Raw genomic sequence first — 23,998 nt, forward strand, 5'->3', positions numbered from 1 at the left:
ACCCATTTAGAGATTCTTTGGGAAGATATGGTTTGTCCTGTTGATCTCTCTGCAATGGTTATGAAGAGTCTTGGTGACCTCCGAAAAGGTCTAGGCCTGTGCAAGTAGAATGCCAGGGCGCATTGAACATCAAGAGAGTGCAGGTGGGAAATTTGGATGGAACACAGGCAAGTGAATGGATTGATTGAGGTGGAATTTCAACACCACGCTGGGAAGGATTTTGGGGTGCAGCCTTAATGAGACCTTGGCTTGAGAAGCACCATGTAGGGAGGGTCTGCCATCATGCCAGCGAGCTTGCTGACCCATCTGGCCAAGGTGAAAGCAACCAAGAATGCCCCTTTCAAGGAGAGGGGGGTCATGAAGCATGTTACCATGGATTCGAAGGGCAGTCTCGTGAGGGCAGAGAAAACAAGGTTAAGATCCCATGTAGATAGGGGCTTCATAACTGGTGGAAAGGTGCTGAGCAAGCCCTTCATGAAACGCATAGTCGTAAGGTGTGTAAAGACGGAAGTGCCCTCCACTGGTGGGAGGAAGGCAGTAAGTGCCGCCAGGTGTACCCGGATAGAGCTGAGAGCTAAGCCTGGTGTTTTGAAGGCAAGTAGGTAGTCCAGGACAACTGGGATGGTCACCGTGTCCAGAGAGGGGTAATGGCAGCGGGCCCACTTCAGGAAGCACTGCCACTTTGTGTGACAGCAAGTTCTAGTGGACCTTTTCCTGCTTTGGGTGAGGATTTGTCGAACCGGGGCAGAGCACTCATGGACTATACTCAATGACATTCCAAATACCAGGCTGTGAGGTGAAGGGAGTCCAGGCTGGGATGCCGGAGTCTGCCCTGATCTTGCATAAGGAGATCCGGGAATGCCCAGAGCCTGACTGGTCAGGCAAAGAATTTCATGAGGTCAGTGAACCAGAACTGCGAGGCCCAGTAGGGCACCATGAAGATGATGTTGTCCCTGTCCCAGCAAATCTTGTGAAGAACCTGCAACAGCAGAGAAATGGGGGGGAAGGCATAGCGGAGGTCGCCCATCCAGGAGATGAGGACAGCATCGCCCCAGAGCCCCTGTCTAGAGCTGCCCTGGAGCAATAGCGGGGAAGTTTTTGATTCACTTGACAGGCAAAGAGGTCCCAACGAGAGTCTCCCCATTGGGCGAAGAGATCGTTGAGGACTGCATCGTGCAGTTGCCATTCATGGTCTAGGTGTAGTTTTCTGCTGACTGTCGGCTAGAGAATTCTGGGCGCCTGGCAGGTATGTAGCATGTATTGTCACCTGGCTCCTGATGCACCAGTTCCATAGCCGAACAGACTTAGAACAGCACTGATGTTGTCAGAGAGAAGCTGAATGAGAAGGGACCATATCAGCGGAAGGAAGACTTTGCAGACAAGATGGACTGCCCTGAGTTCTAGTATGTTTACGTACAACCCAGTTTGTACATAAATATATAAAGTACAGGCCGCCATATGCCCCAAGAGAGAGAGGCATTGGCGGACCATGGTGCGGGGCGTATGGCAAAGATGAGCAATGAGGGCATTCATTGCAGAGAAATGATCCACTGGGAGGAAGACTTGTGCAGCAATTGAATCCAGTCTTGCCCCTATGAAGTGTATTTGTCTGGGTGGGTGTCAAAATAGATTTGTCTTTGGTAACGCACATACCCAGGGACACTAGGAGGTTTTGAAGACAATGGATTGCAGACAGAGCTTTCTGCTGCAAGTGCATCATGAGGAGCCAGTCATCCAGGTAGGGGAATACTGAGTATCCTAGGTGCCTCCTCTGGGCCACTACCACCGCAAAGACCTTCATGAATACTTGTGGTGCTGTCCCAATGCCGAACGAGAGGACCTGAGATTGGAAGTGTTGGTGCCCCATCCTGAAATGCGACAGGTGGATGTCCACACGGAAGTAAGCATCTTCTGTGTCGAGAGCCACGAACCATGCTCCCTGGTGGAGGGAGGGGTTGATCAATGCCAGTGTTATCATCCAAAACTAGGACTTCCTGATAAACTTATCTAGTAGTCAGAGATCGAGCAAGGGATGCTGTCCAGCGTCATTTTTCAGGATGAGGAAGTGTGGTGAATAAAAGCCTCTCCCCTAGTATTGGGGAGGGATGCACTCTATTGCACCCTTAAGGATTACAGAGTTTGCTTCCTGTTGAAGAATTGGTTGGTGGGAGGGATAAGCAGCCGCCTGGATGACCAGGGATTTGGGAATCAGGTGCGTAAATAAAAAAGTCCCTTTAGCTGGCATAAAATATCCTCTCTCTGCTCTCTTTGGTGTGGGGGCGCACAAGGCTGGTGTGTGCCACACTGATTGAGCTGGTTCTAGGATGGCCTTGTTTATTGGGATCACCATTCTTGAAGGTCCTTGTGGTTGGAGAATGTCCAGGAGTCAGTGTTGTGGGTCCTGGACTTCCTCCAATGGAATCTGCAGGTCTGTGGCCACCCTCTCCAGCAGGTCTTGATACTGCTGGTGATGATCTGGCAGAGAGAGCAGGAGGGGGATGATTGCCTCCTCCAGTGACGAGGAGCTCCGGTTGGGACCGGCAGTACCGACTTGACATCCTCCTTTTTACACCAACAGTGCAAGAGGGTGTACAGGGGCAGCCTGGCAGGACCCTTGGGATGACTCCAGATGCCTTTTGTACGAGTCGTAGGGCCCCCTGTAGGGCCAGAATGAGGGGTCCACTGGTCTGGGCGAGCCCCCTGGGAAGCAGTACCAGGCATCCCTGGGTAGGTCGTAAGCAGGAGGATAAGGAGGTCTGAGATGTATGTCTGGGCTCTGTGTGGCAATGGGGATGGTGGCGGTGCCGTGTCCCAGAACTCATTGGAGTCGGAGGATGGTTCCATCAGTGGCAAGACCGTTGGTGTTGGAGGGCTACAGTGCAGCGCATGACAGATGGGCTTCTCTTGCAGGAGGAGCAAAGGTTCACATTCGAATGTTCTAGTGTCCTGGATAAGAGCAGGGCCCAAGAGAAGTGGAGACTGTAGATATGGTAGAATCATCTCCTCCACTGTGAGGAATGTCTCAGTGTGGCCAGGGGTCCATGGGGCACCCATTGACACTCTAAAGGGACCCAGTGAAGTTGGCAGAGTTGGTCTATCCTGTAAGTGAGATGGAACCGTTGGTGTCATGCTAGCAGCCAAGTGGTCTGAATGCTTCGGTATAAGGGTGACCGATGGTAATGATGGATCCCGCTTTCGCTTGGCTTTACCCTCCAGCCGAGGGGGCCTTTGGTGGCACTCCCGTGGGATCTGCATGCAACGTCTCATCTGACTGGGTGTGGCTCATGGAGGGAATGCTGAGTTTATGAGCAGTCCGCTATGGGACCTACTCTTGTGTCTCTTGTGCTTCTTGCTTTCATGATGGGGCTTGTCTTTGTGCTTCAGTGCCGGCGGTTCTGCACCATGAGTGGTGCTCGGAGGGGCACTTCTGGTTGGCGGTGGCCACTGTACGGGGGCTCTCCCAGGCCAGGATCTGAGTGTGCTTGGGGCCTCATTGCCTCCTCCATAAGGTGTTTGCAGAGGCAGAGCTCACAGGCCTGTTTGATTCTGGGTGGAAAGGACTTACAGTTAGTGCAGCTTGCCAAGATATGCGTCTTGCCCAGGCAGTAGGGGCACCGTTGGTGCTCGTCGCTCACGGAGAAGGAATGAGGGCAGGAGACAGACCACCCTTATTAGAGTATTATTTGTAACAAGTTAGAACGTTTATGCTCATGTACTCTTAAGAGTTCATCTCAAAGAATCCCCAAAGACATTATGTACCAGTACAATTCTCCTTCACCTGCACTAGATGACTACTTCTCTTAAGCAGCACTTTGAGTGGTCACTTAAGAAAGATTTCACTGTGTTTCAGTTGTGAGACGGTGCCAGTCTCAAATTACCTCAGACTTTATAAACTTGTTATAAATTGTTCCAAGATGTAACTTGACACAGATTTAAGGCTACAGGGGGGCGGAGAATAGAAACTATTAAAAAGTATAAACACAGAATAGAAACAGTAAATACTATACATCTTTTTTTACCATTTGAGTAACCACTCTATAGTATACATTTTCCTAAAATGGAAATTTTGTGATTTTTAATGGTTACTACTTTTTTCCAGTGACATCCACCGAAGAAACTAAGACTCCACTTAAGTGTAGGCACATATAATAAAATGTTATTTTATGGCTAGATTGTTACCTATCCTTTGTGCTCACCCAGGGCGCTCCTTTTCCCTCTAGCACTGGCTACCTCCACCAGGGGTAGCAGCTTGGGGAAAGAAGCCTCTGCAGAGCCATTACTCTCCCTTTTCTACAGGTATGTGGGAAGCGGGATGTGCCTTAATCCATCTTGCACCCCCAACCCCACCAATGTGACAGCAGATGTTCACAGCACCAGGTATAGAGCTAGCACAAGATATATCTGTTTCCTGGTCTGCTCCTGGGACAGGGCAGCTATATGCTGCCACATACGCAGAGCTTGTAGCAAAGGTACAATTTACCCCTCAGCAAGTGCCTAGGAATTTGCAATAGTTAATCAGGTGCTGGTTGTTAATGATGGATATCAAATGGAGCTGCCATGTATATTCACACACTTTTTTCTTTTATTTTTTTTAAAATATACCTGCCCTTTAAATTACCATGAGTTAAAAAATCTTACTTTTCAAGTAAAAAGTCCTGGCACATTACATGGCTTCTACATGATATGAAATTAGAAGTAAACATGCAACCAGTACCTTTTTCAAATCCCGCATGGACACAGGGCTTTACTGACTGCTCTGCCTCCACCTCCCATAGAACAGTTTTAGAAGAAGGAGGGTCTTTCCCAGGTCTATCCAGTAATCCAAGGACATGAAGACCAATTGTTTCTTCTACAGCTACAGTTGTCTTCACAACCTCTAACAGAATCTTCAGGAGTCTGTTATTAGCCTTCTGTAGAGTATGCCTGTACATACAGATGAAATAGAAACTAATCAAAACATTTTTTCCCCTCACATTCTATTTTGTGGGGCCAAATCCAGGTCCCACTGAAGACTATGAAAGTTTTGCTATTGATTCAGTGGTACTAGGATTTGGTTTTAAGATAGCGAAGTACGTAAGTCACATAAATGCCACATTAGCACATCTATATTAGTCCATAGTCAACCAATTAAAAATATTACATATTGTTATATTAAATAACTACGGAAAGCTACAATTTTGAGGAAAAATTTCCTAGTAATTCCTTTTTTAAATACAGATAGCGGTATCATGTTTGTCATCATTTCCACTATAAGCCCTTCCTCCTTATCAGGTTTCATATGTATTGGCCAGGGATGCACTATTGCTCTGTAGAACACAAGTAAAGACTACATGGATAGTGCGCCTAGTGAAAACAATGCAGAATTACCCAACTTGAATATTTGTGTCTAGGTACATGGACCCTTTAGGATGCTTCTAGTGTCTGAAACTACTGCTTCTTACTAGCCTACACATGTCACATTGGCTCAACAATGATATGGACTTCAGACAAAGTACTTTTGGCTAATATTACCAAAAAAGATAAACCATAAATTTTGTCCTTTGCAAAGCAGGGTAATATTAAAGTAGAATCTGTATTAAGTTCTGTGCAAAGTTATTGACAATGCCCATAAGACAGAGTGAAATGTAACTTCATACCAGTTCTGTAAAAATCACAAGACTTCGGTCTCTTAAAAAAAAAAAATTTGTTACCGTTTAATAAAAGTGAAGTTTGTCTTCTCCCCAACAGTCTTTCTTCCCCACCCATTGAAATAGGCCTTGACAGGCCAAATGCAAACAATTTTTTTAAAAAAAATCCTATTCCATGTGGAGTTGTATGCCAGAAGGCTGATATACCACAATGGTTCATTGACAATGAAGTAAGGATTAATGGAAGCTACTTTTCATATCCACTACCCACTCTTTCACAGGCAGGTTACAGTCCTTTTGGATGAATAGTATGGGATCCAGCAGCAACATTTTAAGCACTGGGCAGTTCCATGAGCACAAGGTCAACCAGAAAGGGACTTCTTTAAAGTACAGTCTGCTCTGAAAAATGACTATTAAAAATGACATTTTGAGACATCATGTGTGTCAAGAACCACAGGTTTCCTTAACAAATTTCTTATTTTACAAGTAAAACTACATTTTTTCTACCATCCCTTCAAAACCAACCCTTCCAAAACCAGTCAAGCTGGGTCCTTTCTCTTTGTACTCATCCATGTCTGTGTTGGCTCAGCAATGCTATTAGGAGTTAAAAACAATCAACATTTATTTTTGTCATTAAATTAATCACCTATGACTCAGAACACACAGAAGGGGTGAATTAAATCCTAACCTCATTGAAATCAATGGGGCCTCACTTTGCCATTGACTTAATTGGGGCCAGTATTTACACCAGGAGTAGACTTACAGAGTAAGGTAAGTAGAGTATTTGTATAATCACTTTAAAAAGCAGAACTATAAAAGTTATTAAAGGTCATGCTTATAGTTTGAGTCTCTTAGAGCAGTGGTTTTCAAACTTTTTTCATTTGTGGACCTGCAAAAATTTTTGAATGGAGGTGCGGACCCCTTTGGAAATCTTAGACATAGTTTGCGGAGCCCTCAGGGGTCCATGGGCCACAGATTGAAAGCCACTGTCTTAGAGGTTCTTCACATGAGAAAAAATAAAATTGCTAGTGGAAGAACTTGGACAACATGATAATATGTGATGATAATAAAGCAGCACAATTATTGATTTTATTTTGCACTGGAAACATGTACTTTTTAAATATAGACCACATCAGTCTGTTCATCTATATATGATGGCTACATAATTATAAAATAAACATTAGTTTATTTATATCAGTACAGTATACTAACTAGATTTCATACACTTCATTTTTTCAAAGAATTACGGTGCTTCATAATGATGGGAAGCCAACACCTTAAGAGGCCAAGATTCCACATGCAGGCTGATGAAGGAGATTGGGAGAATGTGGCAGGGTTGGAAGTCAGAAATTAGAGATGGGGAAAATGACATAACTCAAGATGAATTTATGTTTAAAATGCAACCTTTGACTTTATAACAATAAATGTAATTTGTGGAGGTTTTGTAAGAATATTATATTGGTAGCTTAATATAAAATGAACAGCAAAAATTGTGCACAAAAAAAAATAGTTAAATTACGCAGATGATATTTTTTGAAAATGCCTAAGTTATGCCATGTAGTGTAAGAAATCTTTAAAATTACATAATGACATTGAAAAATAGGCTACTGTGTTTCTGATGAGCATCTTTGTATTTATATATTGTAAAAGTTTACATAAAAAGTTCAAGATAAGGAATATTCAAAGATACACTGGGATACTTTGACAAAAATCAATGTAAAAATATATATTGCCCTATATAGTGTATGAAATGGATAGGAAAATGTGCAAACATCAAAAACATCCTATTTGCCATTATATAGCTAGACAGAAAAGGCTGAGTTTCAGGTAGAGTACACAACCCAAGCAGTATGTAAGGAATGTGTGGCATAAGCCAAGAAGTAGCCTTATAAATTCCAATTAATGGAATATGATTTTAAATGCCTGATTCAACTACTTGGAGTAAATAGCCTGAGAACATCATTTTCAAGACCATTTTTTAAAAATCCAATTTTATAATATAGCTGTTCAAATAATCTAGGAAAAAAGTGACAAATTATTTAGCTTCACTCAAAAAGCATCCAGGTTTGGATTCTATATTGATTTCTTATAAATTTTAATTGCATATGACTGATACATCAGATAATTATATGATTCACAAAGCTAAATATAATTTTTTGATTGCAATTATAGTATAAATACAGAAACTTTGAATTAAAGGAAGTGTGGATTTAACAAGTTCAAGCTCTGAATACCTTTCTTTTGAAAGAATATCCAAAGATATTTCTTCAGGCTTTCCTCCTCCGTCTTCACCCTCAAAGGTGTACTCTTTTGATTCAGTTTGGCTTTCATTTTCATTCTGAGTAAGTATTTGCAAAGGCAGAGAGGACAAAAAAGACAAAAATCCTGTCATGATGGAATCAACATTGTATTCTGATACATGGTTACATTACGAAATTAAAACTTTTATGCAAAAATTACATATTGTTTGAAATAAAACAACTATCCCTTTCCATGAAATTGCTAGTATCCAGGAAAGTACAAAACACATTAATGTGTAGATGGAAAAAACATGACAGATCCAAACCAGAGCCTGTTAAAATGAAGTTTGTTATGCTAAATAAACAGTTTCTGGGTTCTCTGTTGGATGTTGCTATAGCAACATTAAAATCTGAGTTTACCTAAAGTAAAAAGATAGGCAGCTAAACTCCACCTCCTCATTATTTAACCAACCCATAAGGCAGCAGACAAAAGAAATCCTACTGTATTTACATACCATGGCTCCTAAGGTAGCCAAAGTCCATATTTACCTGTGTTTGCGTACTGTTGTTGCATAGCTCAGAAAGCAGCTTCTCTCTTCCTGGTACAGAATGTTGCTTTAACAATTCTAGTTCCTCTAAAAGGATTCTCTCTCTCTCTGTAACCAAGTTGTCATTCTCCACTGAGACACTCTAAAAATGAAATTTAATAAGGGCATACTATGAATAGTAGAAGGAAAACATTAACATTAGGCAGGTTTTTAATCTTCTGGTGTTAGTGATTCCTAGCACTTCCAATACTCAACATATTTTGCACCAGGAAAATGCAGCTTCTTTTATTAAGTGGTTAAAAGCAAATTTAAAGCTTTCTGAAACTGAGAGCTAATTGGTGGTTTTGGGATCTAGGATTTTCATACAAATCTGTAAGTACTTCTTTTAAAGCACAATATTTACACTGGAAGTTACAAGTTTAACATCATAATATATATATATACTGTAGTATAATTTTTAGGATGGCAGACAGACTACCTAGATAATATGTCCTTTTTATAAAAGATCTTCATAAAGGTGAAAGAATATAGTATAACAAACTAATTACAGCTGAGGGTAAAAACAGGGAAGGAGATTCCTAATAATCAGGGGAGCAAGACTCTGGCGCAGCCTGCCAATAGGAGTAGGGGGGCAAACAACCTAACTCAGCGTTTCGCAAACTGGGGTCTACGGACCCCCTGGGGGTCTGCGGGCCCTGTTGATCAACTCCTCCCTCTCCCTCCCTCAACTCCTCCCGCTCCCTCCCAGTGCCTCCTGCACACTGGGTGGAAATAGGCAGGGAAGAGGAGGGGCTTGGGTGTAGCGGGGGTGGGAAGAGGTGGGGCCTTGAGGGAAGGGGTGGAGTGGGGGTGGGGCCTGGGGCTGAGTGGGGGGCTTGGGGAGCCGTGAAAAATTTTAAATCAAAATGGGGGTCCTCGAGTTGCTAAAGTTTGAGAACCGGTGACCTAACTAGTTTTAGGGAGCTTGATAAGTTTATGAACTGGATTAAGTGACTGGCTTGCCTACTGGAGACTGGACTTTATGACCAGGGAGGTCCCTTCCAGTGCTATGGTCCAAATTTAGAGGAGCTAGAAGTATTCCTGATTTAATAATTATACATTAATTCTAACATAAATCTCATGGCAAAAACATCCTTTACATTAAAACAGAGGAGCTAATGACCTAAATCACACAAGTACTCTCTCCCCTCAGTGTTAGAAGTTTCAGCTCCCGCAATGTATAGATGTGAGTGTAAGGAGATAGAAGAGGTAGTGCAGAGGAGGGGAAGATATAGGTATCCCAAAGGAACAATTCCAGGACAATGAGTAAGAAGAGGTCCAGAAATAGGCTAAAGGATAAGCAGGCCTGACAACCACACCCCTAAAGTTGCAGAAAGGAGAAGCAGGCTTACCAGCTACCTACAACCACAATGTTTGGGAACAGCAGGTCACTATTACACTTTCCTCCCATGAAGCAGACAGAAGGTAGATAGAGAAAAACCTAGTATGGGAGGAGCATAAGGTGTCAGGTGGAACCTTGTAAGTATAGTGGAGTAGAACTGAAGAACTTTAGAGTTCTCCTGTCATTATTTTCTCGTATATTTTTGTAATGTTGCATTGTTCAGATGACACAATACATATCCATGCACTGTCAATGTAATATGTGAGTCGGTGAATGTATGACTGGATGGATTCTTTTGAGTTTTGTCCTCTTAGTCTGGTAAGAGATAAAATCTTATTTCTGAGATGCCGATAATTAAGAGGAGTTCCTTTAACATTCCTTTTATGGAGATTGTATGGGTTTTGGGACACTGGATTCTAGGGTGGCTATATTTTAGAAATGCAAAAAATATAGTAAACATACACCCTTGCCTTTCCCACTAAACTAATTTGTACTTTACAAAGCCAAGCTCCTTACAGCCCAATGGAATCAAGGAGGATGTCTTTTGGCTGCTGGGAAGTTCACTCTTGCTCATAATGGTTTATTTCTTCCCTAGGGAATATTAACCCTTCTGCCCACCAGTGCATGGAAGCTCCTTGCAGCTTCCACAACACCAGGTCCAATCAGGCAGACCACTGAGTCTCCTGTAATTGGTACTCTCTCATTTTACCTGAGACCCAGGTGGAAGCAGCATATTATGCAGTGGAAGAGCAGTGTGGACTGCCTTTCTACACCACAAGATAGGGCATCTGGCTTGAGATAAAAGGGAGCAAGAGGGAAGAAATATGGCATTAGAGACACTAACTGGGAGTTGGATCAGTGCAGGCCACTCCTGGAATGCCCCACTCCACAGATGATCCAAGTTTGAACAGTGAGCAGTTATTCCTGGGAACACTGTGCCAACGATAGCAGTGAGGACAGGGCACTAAAAGAAGCAATGGATCACTACGCCACTGACAACAATCACTGGGTGGGTCAATTAATGATAACCCTCTGGGACCACATTTACTCTGAGGGAAATTGGTTAATGGAAGCTGGCCCCAGAACCCTCATGCCCTTGACTTGGTAGGCTTCACTGTACAGATAGTGGCAGGAGATCAGGCTGCTAAACGTCTTCCCAGCAACAATAAGGTGGTTGAACTGCTGGAGGCTCCAACCAAGACTAGTCCATGACAGTTTAGGGCTGATTGTGGTGAGAACTCTTTTTTTAAAAAAAAGCCAGTATCAGTTGTCAATACACTCTTCTGCCTCTGCCATTGCCCCACACCCTCCATTACCTCGGCTAATTGAACTTTAAGTCTATCAAGCTCTGCTAGGAGTTGCTCTTGATTTTCTTTTTGCCGTTCCATTTGCTGCATATGCCCCTGTCTCAATAGTTCTGTTGCCTGCTGATGTTCCTGATATTGTCGTACAAGTTCCTGTCGCATGTCTTCCAAACGCTCTTCATATAGCAACAGCTGACCTGAGGTTTCTGTACTGGATGTTGCCATCTCATGATAGGGCTGTAATATTTGAATTGTTATTACCATTTTATATGCAGGTACATGTATGAAATGGTTAAACAATTTTTCAAAAATATTTGCACAAATCAAAACAGCTACCATCCAAGAAATCAACTTGTTGCCTGCTTCTTGGAAGGCCAAATGTTAAAGAATCACATACTCCCCAACTAAGAAACAGTAAACATATGTAATGATGTAATGTCCCAAAACAAAGAAAAATATTAAGCTTTGCTTAATATTTTGGGGTTGGTGAGAGAGTGCAGGGACTTCATATATGAAGCTCTATCCAAGTAATATTAATATCCATGCCCTTATCTCCAACCTTCCTCATTGCAACCTCCTGCTTTGCACTTTTATCTTCCTCTTCTCAAATCTATCACCTTCCTTGGACCACATCTCATATATTCTTCTCTATTTTCTCTACTCTTCTCTTCCCTTTTTCTTCTGAATAAAATTAATGATTCTCTTTTTCAGTTTCAAAGCACTTCACAACTCAACTCCTACCTATATCTCTCCTCACCACTACTGCTTCTTTTGTTCTCCAAAATCATCCCTCCTAGCTGTTCCCTTTGTGTGTGTGACTCACTTCTGACAGAGTGCTTTCTCACACGCTTTTCCATACCTGGGACAGACCCCAATTCATATTTTCAAAAGCCTCCTCATATTCAACCTTCAAAAATATCCATATGGCCTACTACTTGCATGAAGTACTCGAGTTACAGTTTTTGTTTCTCTCTGAAATGTGCCCATTGCAACTACCCATCTCTCTGTTTTTGTTCTGTAGCCTTCTGTTTTGGCAAGCAACAAAACTGCCTGTGCTCTTATACCTTTAATAGTGATGGGTGAAATTTGTTGACTTTTCCAATTAAATTTCTTCCAATGAAAAATGCATTTTTGGTTCAACCAAAACAACATTTTGCAAATTCATGTTCATTTCAGTTAATTGCATCAGTCCAAAAAAAATTAGGAGGAGGTGCCCTCCCTCCTTATATCCAAGAGCCCCATGATTAGGGACTTGAACCCAGGTCTCACGTATCCCAGGTGAGTTCCTTAACAACAATGGTATTGGCTAATCTGAGGTGGGTCTCTCTCAGTCTCTCCTGTTGAAGCTGTTCCACTTTATATAAACAATTAATTTCACTGGAGCAGGGACTGGAACCCAGAAGTCCCCACTCCCAGGTGAGTGCCTGAGCGACGAGGCTATAGAGTCATTACCACTCTCTGGTCCAATGAATGTTTAAGTATTTTACACAAAGTGCAACAGCTTCAACAGAAGAGACTAAGAGAGACCCATTACAGAATAGCGAATAGCCTAGTGGTTACTCACCAGGAATAAGGGAAACCTGGGTTTGAAGTCCCTGCTCAACAGCAGTGATTTGAACTTGGGTCTCCTACATGAGTGCCCTTGCCTCTGGGTTATTGGGAGCCTCCTCCTCCATTTTGTGCGTGGTGCCTAAGTCCCCTTGTAAATATAGCCCTTCATTTTCTTTGCTTTTATTAAAAAATACAGTTATAGATACCAGATCTATTAAAACCAAATCCTTCATTTTGAACAAAATGTTTTGTTTGACCCAAAACATTTTTTTTCTCATTTTTCTATTCATTGATAATTCTAATAAATTTAGGTTTTGGGTTGACCTGAAACAATATTTTCCCCAATTTTTTGGAACTGCCAGCAAACCAAAACATCAGTTATTTGCATGGAACAGTGTATAAAGTATTTGTTTGGCTGAGTTCTCCTATTGTACAGTTTTGTTTATAGTGATAAATTAGTATTTGAAAAAGCACATTCTACGTTCAAGTGACAACAGATATTAGAATATAGATAATGCTTGCACCGTGCACTCATAACAAGAGTCGATCATGCACATTTCATGTTATTTAAAAATTATATATGGAAGAGTGCATTTTACAATTCCAATTTTATTCTCTTTAGGACATGATCTTTGTAAAAATATGAATTTCAGAAGCTCTTTTCTGCAAATACATACCTTTACAAGTAGAATATATAACGCAAATGTGTTTAGAACTTTAAGCATTTCAAATAATCTCAAAACACAGTTTCCAAAGAAACAAAACTCACTACTCTATAAAAAATTATTAGATCTGAATCCAGTTATGGATAAATATATGAGAATCCTTCCACTCAAAATATATATACATTGCTATAAGATTTTAATGAAGACTAGGCTAGCTAAGTTTCACTGGTTCCTTTCTGAAGAGGGTAGATGGAACTGTTACTTATTTGAAATGCAAAATTTAGATTAATTATAATTCCACCTATATAATGCTTTGCAACTAGAGAATCATTGTCAGACACATTTATTCCCCCCCGCCCCCCGTCTCTTATTCCCTGATATATAGTATTCAGAGGACTCACTATCATGACATTGTAATCTCTGTTGTAAAAAAAGAGGTGGAAATAACTCCAGCCAATTTTTAATTGTCAAGATTGCTCACTAATCAGTGGTGCTAACCGTCCCCTAAACCTGAACCTAATGAGCTCCCCACTGTACAAAGGAAAGAGAACATACAATTTTGATTAAATCTAGACTCATGAAAATATTATAAAAAATTGGAAAAATGAAACTTTTAACATCATAGTCCATGTTTAGTTACTTAAAAGTGGATTGTGTACAGGGAGTCTGGCGGAGATTTCTGTTACAGACATAACTTAACCTTTTGCTATGAACATTTTCCAGGTATCAGTTTTTCCATATATTTATTTCAGTTTGCCCCGGACATAGGAACGGCTCCAGGCACCAGAGCACCAAGCGCGTGCCCAGGGCGGCAAGTCGCGGGGGGCAGCCTGCCAGTCGCCGTGAGGGCGGCAGTCGGCTGCCTTCCGCGGCATGCCTGCAGGAGGTCCGCCGGGTCCTGCGGCAATTCGGCAGCGGGTACGCCGAAGGTGTGGGACTGGCGGACCTCCCGCAGGCATGCTGCTGAAGGCTGCCTCACTGCCGTGCTTGGGGCGGCAAAATACATAGAGCCGCCTCTGCCCGGACATATACTGCTTCTGCCTCCATGATACCAAAAAGAAGTAGACCAGGATGGTTTTGCTATTTAAGCAGGTGAAGGGACACAGTCTGAGGGGGCAGTAAAAGATATGCACCCTCCTACACTGTGTGTAGTTCCACTCTACAGAGGATCCATATGTGGCAGCACATAATGAGTGAGCATAACATGGGCCAGAGGCCCTTCAGCTTTGTGGATCTTACCATCTTATCTCTTTCAGAAGGGAATGAATTGAGTAACCTATCTTTGTCACTGAGCTGCAGTAGCCCTGTAGACACAACAGGGTAAAAACTTCCCCATCTCACTTGATAAATTGCCAAATGCCTGGCTATTAGGATTGAATGGTGTACATTCTGTACATACCTCTCCTCCCCCAGAGATTAAAAATAATATATTTTAGCTATCGCTTTTATCCTTTCAGATGCTGTCCCCTATATATCAAGAAAGACATGGGTGGGTTAAAATAATACATTTACACAATTTTATCCCCTTTATATAGGTTTCATGCATCACTAGTAAGACATATTTATTTCTATTAAAATAATTTTTAAAAATCAAGCTTATTTTTCACTGTTTATGCCATTCTTTCTTTTTTGCATTTCACAAACTTTGATCATGAAAATGGATTAGTCATTTTCAGTATATTCAGTTTTATGTTCCAATTCTCATGCATTAGTGTAATACTACAATATTTGGGTTAAAATACAGCACACAAGTTGCTAAATAAAATATGAATTTTCATAGAACTAAAATAAATCCTAACTTTTCTGGTAAAATTAACTCTTTTCCATTTACAATTTTTTAAAACCCCACCAGTTTAGGCCTAAATTACCTAGTAGTACTGGGGGGGGAAAGCAAAAGATTTTCTCAGGTGGATGTTTATTTACTTACTGATATTTCCTTCACTGTAAGCTCTTTGTCATGGGAGAAAGGTAATACTGGAAACCTCATTTCATTCTTGCTCAGTTCTAGTATGTAATCAGGATTAACACTTGATCCAAGTTGTTCTTCAAGAGAAGAAATCTCACTGGACTCTTCACTCAGCTCCTTGCTAAGTGGTTTAAATTCTTCTGCATGTTTAATGTCTGCTTTCTTCTCCTTACTAAGATGGCTGTCTAACTCATCTTCGGTGCACTTCTTCCTACTTTCAAAACATTTTTCCTTTTTAGGAACAATTTGTGTTTGTGCTGATTCTTCCTCTTGTCTAGCCATTCTTGCCAGTTCAGTCTGTTGGGCAAAGGCTACACTCATTGACACAATAACCTGAAAAAATAAAAACAACCTTTAGAAGTTCACACATAGCAGCGTCTACTACTGCAGAAGAAAACTAGTTGCTACCCATCAATAATATGAATAAATGAATAAATCCATTTTACATGGAAATAAATACATTTAAAAGTTAAAAAAGCAACACAGTTAGCAAATAATATTTGTATTTTTAAATAAGCCATTCTAAAGTCAGATATATTATTGGGAATACAACTATCTAGTACTTTAAAAGAAAGTCAATCTATAGTATTTGACTCTATAACCTCCCATTGCCTGAATTCCACTGGATGACTACAAACCATATGAGAAGTTATTACTTTATTAGTTCCAATAATATTTATCTCCTATTAATCTCACTGAGTGATTCCCCCCCTCCTTGTTTTTTTTTTTTTTTTTTTTATGCTGTCTCATAATGAAAGGAGATGGATAATTTTTTCACTATAACCTTCATGTACTTATGGAGAGTACAAGAACAGAAAATAAATTCTGCAATGATGAGAGAAGTATGACAAAGCTGACATAGTAGAGATTGTATAAAGAACTTAAATGGGGACATTTCACATTTTACAGAAAGCTACTTAACCTAGTTGATGTCTAAGAAAATATCTGCAACTATAACAACAGGTTTTGAAGAAAGTAGCAAGACATTCAATCCCTCACCCTTCCTGATTTTTATAAATAATTTCTAACGGTGAGGATAAGACAGTTTGGCTGAATGAAGATCCAGACACTTAAAGGATATGAGGACTGATAGATCAGACATACTATGTGTCTTGCTACTTTCTTCAAAACCTTTTGTTATAGTTGCAGATGTTTTTCTAGACATCAACTAGGTAAAGTGGCTTTCTGTAAAATGTCCCATTTAAATTCTTTATACAATCTCCAACAGAGTCCTCATCCTCAAAGGAAACCTGCATAATATTTTCAAAAGACAAGTCTGGGAGCTTACGTTCATAACTCTGCTAGACATCAAAAATCATGGACTGAACAGAGACACTGGACTGTTGTAATAAGCCATAAATCTATAACCTACTAACACCCTCTTTTTGTCCTTAGACTACAGAGGTGTTAACGGGCCACTGTACCTTGAATAGTCCCTTAGAATATGTGCTAACTACTTATACTTAGAACCCTGTGTGGATACAAAAATTTGGATCCGTATCCAATGTGCTTCCGTGATAATTAACTTGTATCTGACCCGTGATCTGCACTCCACCTTTTATAAGTATCTGCATCCACACCAGCACCCGAACCCTATCTCACTGTTAGAGCCCTGCCCACAGTGCTTAATTTGTAATGAAAGAGGTGTCAGGGCTCAGCCTTAGCAAGCCCAGGCACAAATTAAACACTGCAGCTGGAGCCGCAGCCTCCCCATGCCAGGAAGTAACAGCTGGAGCTGCAGCCTCCCTGCATGCGGGAGCTGACAGACTCAAAGGAGTAAGTCGGTGCTGGGGCTATGACCTGCTATACCGAGAGGTGCCGAGACTCAGCCCTGGCAAGCCGCAGCACAAATTAAGCACTGCCTGTGCGGATACAAACATTTGGATCTGCATCTGATTCACAAAGATGATAAACAATACAACTGCATCTGTATCCATGGATGCAGATATCCATGGATATAAGTGGATAACTGTGGATTTGCAGGGCTCTACTTATGCTAAACAATCTGCTCCACCTTACATTTAGCCGTGATGCTCGGAGTCTCTCTCCCAGAGCAAAAGAAGAGCTGTTTGTGGCTCAAAAGCTTGTCTTTCTTCTATCAACAGAAGTTGGTCCAATAAAAGATATTACCTCACCCACATTGTCTCTCTAATGAAAATACAGTCAAGTGGTCCACAAGGAGAAAATGTATTCACATTGTACAGATATACAGAAAAGTTAATCAGTTCTCTTCTCCTTTTATAAAAATAAAAATTAATAAAAATGGAACAAACCAGGTAAGCAGCCCAAATCTTCTAAACTTAGCTAAGCGCTTCCAGTCAACTCTAATCAGATACCTCTTTCAAAAAAATTGGATTAGACTGATTAAGTTGCTCTTTTCCTTTACGGAGAAGATTTTGAGAGGGTTATACAGAGGATTTTAGGGGCAGGACCCCGTGGAAGATGGGTATTGGTTAAGAAAATAAAAGGATTAACTAATGTATGCTAAGGAATGAGTGAGAAAAGAAAAATAAAGCGGGTTAGTATGGGCCCACTTATCACGTTAAGCTTGTGTCAAAAGCACAACGTTCCCTACAGGCTTTGAAAGATTCTTCCTTGTTCAGAATCAGAACAAGATAGTTTCCCATAAATAAATATAACTATAACAATATATTTGTTCTGTAATTTTCTGAACAGTAACAAACAGTAAATAAAACCATATTATACATGCTTAAAAAGTTGTTACTATAAAGTTATACCTTAGCTGTTTCTTCTTCTAATCTTTCTTGGTACTGTTTTTGCAACAGCTGAATAATGTCCATATCACCTTTTGATTCCATTTTACTAGGAAACTGTAAGAAAAAAATATGAAATATTAATTTATGGTTTCTTGCTTTTACTTTCTCAATTCTACAAGTTTCAGCTAGGATACTGAATTTTCTAAACCTTTTTTTTTTTTTTTTAAGGTTACCTGTAAATTAGTTTAAGTAATCTTGGTCCATGAAGAAAAAGAGTTGTGAAAGGGAATTTTCTTCACTGCGGCTCCAAAATCAGATACATAAGCTAAAATTGCAATAGCTGAAGTGGTGGTTCAGTTCTCCAGCACTGTTTGCACCCTCAGAAGCACAGAAGCCAGGGTAAGGGCAGAAGGGACATGACTAGGTCACAGAGCCTTATAAACAAGTCTGAAATACAGTACTGCCAATCCCAAAAGTTCAAAAATCATGAGTCTGGTCTCAACAAATATTAAGGGTGGCTTAAAAGTTTTGAATTTTTTTATTTGCTGTTTTTTGAGCCTTTAAGAATTAAATTTTCAAACTTTATTCTGCAACCAGGGCTAGAAATTTTTTTTTTAAATGAAAGCTAAGATTATTGCTCATCATAATTTGTATGACACACACATTTTCTTTTATATGTTTTGTAAAAACTTAAATGAGATTTTCATTTTTTCTTGAGCATGGGCTGAACTCATGTTCATGTTTCACTTCCAAACATATAACTACTGAGATTATCATCATCATTTGTTTATTACTCCAAAACATTATTCCCAAATTTCAATGATGTCTTGTTGAAGTGTAAATATTTATATGTCAAGGTACTTAAATTATGCTGAAAACACATAATATTGTTGATAAACAAACTGAATTATATAGTACCTCTACTGCCGTATCTGTACTTTCAGTTTGTGTCATTTTCTGCATGACATCTTTAGAGTTTCCCTGCGACTCTGCAGATATACTAAAATGTAAAAGAAAGATGGGAAAAAGATTAATATTACAAGATATTCATTTCAGTTTCCCAGTACCTCTAGCCAATTATATAAGAAAAAATTAAACTAGTGACAGAGGACACACATTTTACATGACACAAATTCTGTGGTACTCTTTTAATAGTATGCAAAATGATGATTACTATTAATTATTTGTATTGCAGTAATGCCCAAATGCCCCAGTCAGTATCAGCCCCATTGAGAAAAATGCTGTGTAAACACAAAGCTAAACAGAGCCTCTGCCCAAAGACTTTACAGTCTAATTTGAAACAATAAATAAGCAGGGCCGGCTCCAGGCACCAGGCACCCAAGCTGGTGCTTGGGGCGGCACCTGGAGGGGGGCGGCGCGGCGCTCCAGCCGCCAGGGAGAGCGGGGCCACAGCAGGGCTCGCCGCCCTCCCCCCGGCTGCCGGGGCTCGCCGCCCTGCGCTCTAGCCGCCGGGGGGGGGGGAGAGCCGAGTCCCAGCCGGGGCTTGCTGCCCTGCCCCCGGCGCTCTGGCCGCCAGAGGGGGAGAGCCGAGCCCCGGCCGGGGCTCGCGGCCCCCCCCCCGGGGCCCCGGCGCCCCCCCCCCCTGCGGGGGGTGGGGGGGGGGCGGCCGGAGGCTTTTTCGCCTGGGGCGGCGAAAAAGCCAGAGCCAGCCCTGAAATAAGTGAATGTGACAAACAAGAAGAGCAAAGGATAAAGGTTGTTGGAGTTGAAGGATAAAGGTAATGAAAATAAAAACTTTTAGTTATGCACATTAGTTATTACACAATTTGACAATTTAAGCTTAAACATAGAAGTTGGGATATTTGAAAGACCCTAAGCGACTTAGGAACACAAGTCCTCTTGATCTCAGTGGGACCTATCGTCTTAAGTCATGTAGGCACTTTTTAAAATTCCACTCAAAATCAATAAAGTTTGGTGAAATGGGACCAGAAGCATCTCCAAACATTTTGCTACTCTAGGCAAACCTAAATATGTCATTCCCACCTCCATTCTATGTTTTCTATCCATGCTACTTAGTGGCCAGGGACGCAAGTCACAAAACTTACCAAATACATACAGTAATCACACTTAAAAAATTTCTACAAGTTTGAGAGATATTATCAGTCCTGCCAGTATTCACCATTGCAAGTATAAGGACACTTTCACAAACTGAAAGACTCTTTCAAAACAAAAGATATTTTTAAAAGTGTAACTACTGTGTATATATTCAAAAGAATGAAATATTCCATCCAATATTAAGAAAATGTTAAGGTTACAAAATGAAGTCTGAAAAAATCTGGTTTAGCTCTGACCCCCAGGTTTGTGGATTATGATAGTCTTTAATTACATGATCATATAAAACAGCAGTTCTCACACTGTGGATCAGGACCTCAAAGTGGTCCCGACCCCATTTTAATGGGGTTGGCAGGGCTGGCATTAGAGTTGCTAGAGCCCAGGGTCAAAGACAAAGCCCTGGGCAGCAGAGCTCAGGATTTGTCTTCAGCTCTGGGTGGAGGGACTCAGGTTACAGGCCCCTTGCTCAGGGCTGTAGCCCTTGGGCTTCCGCTTTGGCCCTCCCCACCCAAGGTGGCAGGACTCAGGCAGGCTCAGGTTTCTGTCCCCTTCCAGGGGTCATGTAGTAATTTTTGTTGTCAGAAGGGGGTCGTGTGCAATGGAACCGCTGATATACAATATTTTCCATGGGACTTCTTAGTAATTTAGGGAACAAGATGGATAGAGCACAGTGAATGAGGGAGCTATTTATTTGTTATCCACCTTGTTCAGTGTCCAGTCCCCTGCCTCATTCACTGTACATCATCCTACCCCATATCATCCACTACCCACTCCCACTCACTTTACAACCCTTCCTCTACAGAGTACTCTTCCATCACCCAGCCTCATGTCCTTTTTCTCAACATCTACACTCCCTACCTTCAGTTATATAGACTCCCACCCTTACAGGCAGGTGGGACTAGCAGCCCCATTGAGACTAGCAACTTCTGCCAAGCTCCGGTTGCTCCTATTGTTTATTCACCACCAACATACAATTAAGGGGAAGCCAATGGTCAAGGTTTGACTAAAAGGGTGCAGGCTAAAGAAGAGGAGGTGCTGAGATGCTGGAGAAACCAGATGGGGCCAGACACCAGCTGGAAGACTGGTCACAATTTTTTTGCTGCCCTTTTAATTGTTACACCCTAGTCAGATGCATGTCCTGCTTGTATTATATGGGTGGCTTGTTAACAGACAAGTCAAGCATCTGAATGAATAAGGCAGGTAAGAAGTCTCTTGTTTCTTTCTACACTTAAATACCACAATGCTAGGCACCTTAGAGAGCTCTACATATTCTAACTGGGTTACGTTATGTTGGCAGCAAGTTGATACAAGGAAGCTCAAAGCTCTGGCTATACTCTTCTTAAGAGAGACGTTACAAAAGGCCAAAGTTAGAACCAGGCTATAAAAATATTAAGATTTGTGGCTTTCACAAATCCTTCCTCTAATATTCCCTTTCTGCCATCACGAGACAAATGAGTGCCTTGCTAAAGAAGACATAATGTGTAGGGTGAATGAAATAAGACGTTAAACTTCTTTATTGCTAGGTTTATGATCTTTTGTCACATTTTAAATGTATACAAATTTTCAAGCTTACTTTTCCTCAACAGCATATTTTATGTAAAACCATGTCTTCAGTAAGATAACTTTGAAATAGCAAGGAATCCAAAATACCTGATAACTTTCTCAAAGTAGCAACAATTAATTATTTTAGCTACAAAAAGTTACTGATTATTTCTAGGACTCTAATTAAAAATTTTATTTTGGTTTCTTTATAAAGAAGTCAGGTAATGAACAAGTCCTATACTATAATGTATGGTGCTCCTCAATCTTAGGATTCACTGAGTTCATCAATAAATAACTATTAAAGAAATTACTCTAATTTTTAAATAGCGTTACACAGCTTTTCCATTAATTATTTACCAAGATGTGACCTGTGACCTGGATATGCAACCTGGTGAAAAGATACTACCTTCCCAGCAAAGAAGGAATTAATTCTCTGCTTAGCTCTTACACAGATTACAAGTGGAGTAACAAAGTAAGGATGGGGACTGAAGACTCCCCAGAAAACTCTATAAAGCAACTACCTGGTAATCATAGGTTAGACCTATAAGGAGGTGGAACTACACATTTGGTTCCCAGAAGACTTAAGTTATACCCAAGCAAGGGTATTTTTCCAATTAAATTCTAGGTTTATGTGAAAACCTTTGGTTTCCTTCTAACTTGCATAAGCCTCAAGAATACAGGGGTGAACGAACAGGACAGTACATCATCTAAAATGTTTATTCTAAAAAGAATGCATGCTCATGAGTATTTACTTATTGCTAAATATTTTCACTGCACAAAGAGTTAACTTGAATGAAACCAGCAGATTAACATGTATACAAAAAGAAGTCTAAAAAAGGATCAAGTGGTAACACAAACTAAAAACTGTCAGGAAATTAATTATAAAGGCTGATAACTTGTCTGGGCCAGTACAGATATTGCAGTCTATAGATTTTAATGAAATCCACATTGAAAATACTTCAAATGTACCATTTTTACAATGCTGAAAATTGACCAGGCTAGCAGGCCTTCAATAATCTCAAATGCTCACTGGAAGTTCATGCCTAGCTGTATGAGTATTCAGAAGGCACTGTGTTTGTTCTACAAAACAGACAGTAGCAGGGAGCTGTAAAAACTAAGGTACTGGTCCTGCAAACATTAAGCCTGTGTGTAAATCATGTATGTTCAGGGCCTAGTGTTTCCAATAAAGTAAGCATATATGATTGAGTACACACAAGGAGCAGATCAACTGGGTACATAGATACCATTTTACTTGCATCCGACGAAGTGGGTATTCACCCTCGAAAGCTTATGCTCCAATACGTCTGTTGGTCTATAAGGTGCCACAGGACTCTCTGTCCATTTTTACATAGTCACTTCTCAGGGTAGAAATGTATTTTAAGAAAGGGAAGGAAAGACATATAAAATCTAGAAAAGTGTAACAAAAAGAAAAAAATATGCTTTCTCCACTTTGCCAAAGCAGACATGCCTAGCTTGAATGGCTCCCGACTGAGATAGGAAGTGCTTTTGTTCAGACTGGCAGGGTTCTGAAGAGCAGTAGCTGAAAGAGAGTGGTTGTGCCTTTTCACTTCCCACAGCTACCTGGGAGGTTTGCCCCTACCTTTCCTATCCTACTTGGTAACAAGTACTGTACTAAATACACCAAATATTTAATAATTTATATATTGAGTAATATGAAGTAATGAGTAAAATTTGCAAATGTTCATGGGTAACTATCAAATCTATTGCAATGGTATAATATACAATAATTTGCAATGATATATTAGAGAAATACTTGTAAAATAGCAAATTCAGTATCCAATAATTTCTGAGTTACCGGCTACTGCTCTCTCACTTAGTTCATACTGGTTATACCATTTCTTTGTAAAATACTTGATTTTAAAAAAAAGTGATGAGTAAAAAAATGTTCATATAATTTGATGATTTTTTCATATTCCGATGTTGTTAATAAGTTATAAAGCTTTGCACCAATTAGCTTTTTAAAAAACACTACTGTTTACATATGGTGTTCAGTACAAAATGGTAAATACTATAGAAAAGGAGGATAAAGATCATGGGATACCTGAAATCTTTAGGGGATTCACTGACATCCTGAAGTCTATTCTGTAAATGAACGATCTCTGTAGTGTATCTCTCTTCAGTTTCTTTCAACTGCTGCTGGAAATAGGATCGGAGATGCTCAATTTCTTGAGCATGTTTTCCTTCAAGTTGTGTTTTAAGGTTCTCCATCTCCTCCCAACGAGATGCTCTAACCATAAGATCTGTAAATGGGTAATTTGAAGGGAGAAAATCAGTTAACAATTATGTTAATACACATAAAAAGTCTATTTGAAATAGTAAAACAATGACTAGCAATAACATCAAAGATCTCATAAAATGTTAAT

General features: G+C 40.6%; 1 protein-coding gene across 4 annotated transcripts in view; it reads right to left on the reverse strand.

Annotated features, from left to right (window-relative positions):
• The window catches only part of AKAP9 (A-kinase anchoring protein 9), a 124,017-nt gene that overhangs the window by 76,239 nt on the left and 23,780 nt on the right, over window positions 1-23,998 (reverse strand). For all 4 annotated transcript variants that reach the window (XM_029910968.1, XM_029910969.1, XM_029910967.1 and 1 more), the window contains exons 11-18: window positions 23,677-23,875; window positions 18,918-18,999; window positions 18,021-18,113; window positions 15,244-15,615; window positions 11,113-11,337; window positions 8,417-8,557; window positions 7,862-7,965; window positions 4,715-4,923 (exon numbers count right to left, since the gene is read on the reverse strand). In XM_029910968.1, coding sequence (XP_029766828.1) covers window positions 4,715-4,923; window positions 7,862-7,965; window positions 8,417-8,557; window positions 11,113-11,337; window positions 15,244-15,615; window positions 18,021-18,113; window positions 18,918-18,999; window positions 23,677-23,875 — 1,425 coding nt within the window. The remainder of the gene's footprint in view (window positions 1-4,714; window positions 4,924-7,861; window positions 7,966-8,416; window positions 8,558-11,112; window positions 11,338-15,243; window positions 15,616-18,020; window positions 18,114-18,917; window positions 19,000-23,676; window positions 23,876-23,998) is intronic.

Source organism: Terrapene carolina, unplaced genomic scaffold (genome assembly GCF_002925995.2).
Source record: "Terrapene carolina triunguis isolate 2854851 unplaced genomic scaffold, T_m_triunguis-2.0 Scaffold84, whole genome shotgun sequence".
In the NCBI taxonomy this organism is placed as follows: domain Eukaryota; kingdom Metazoa; phylum Chordata; order Testudines; family Emydidae; genus Terrapene; species Terrapene triunguis.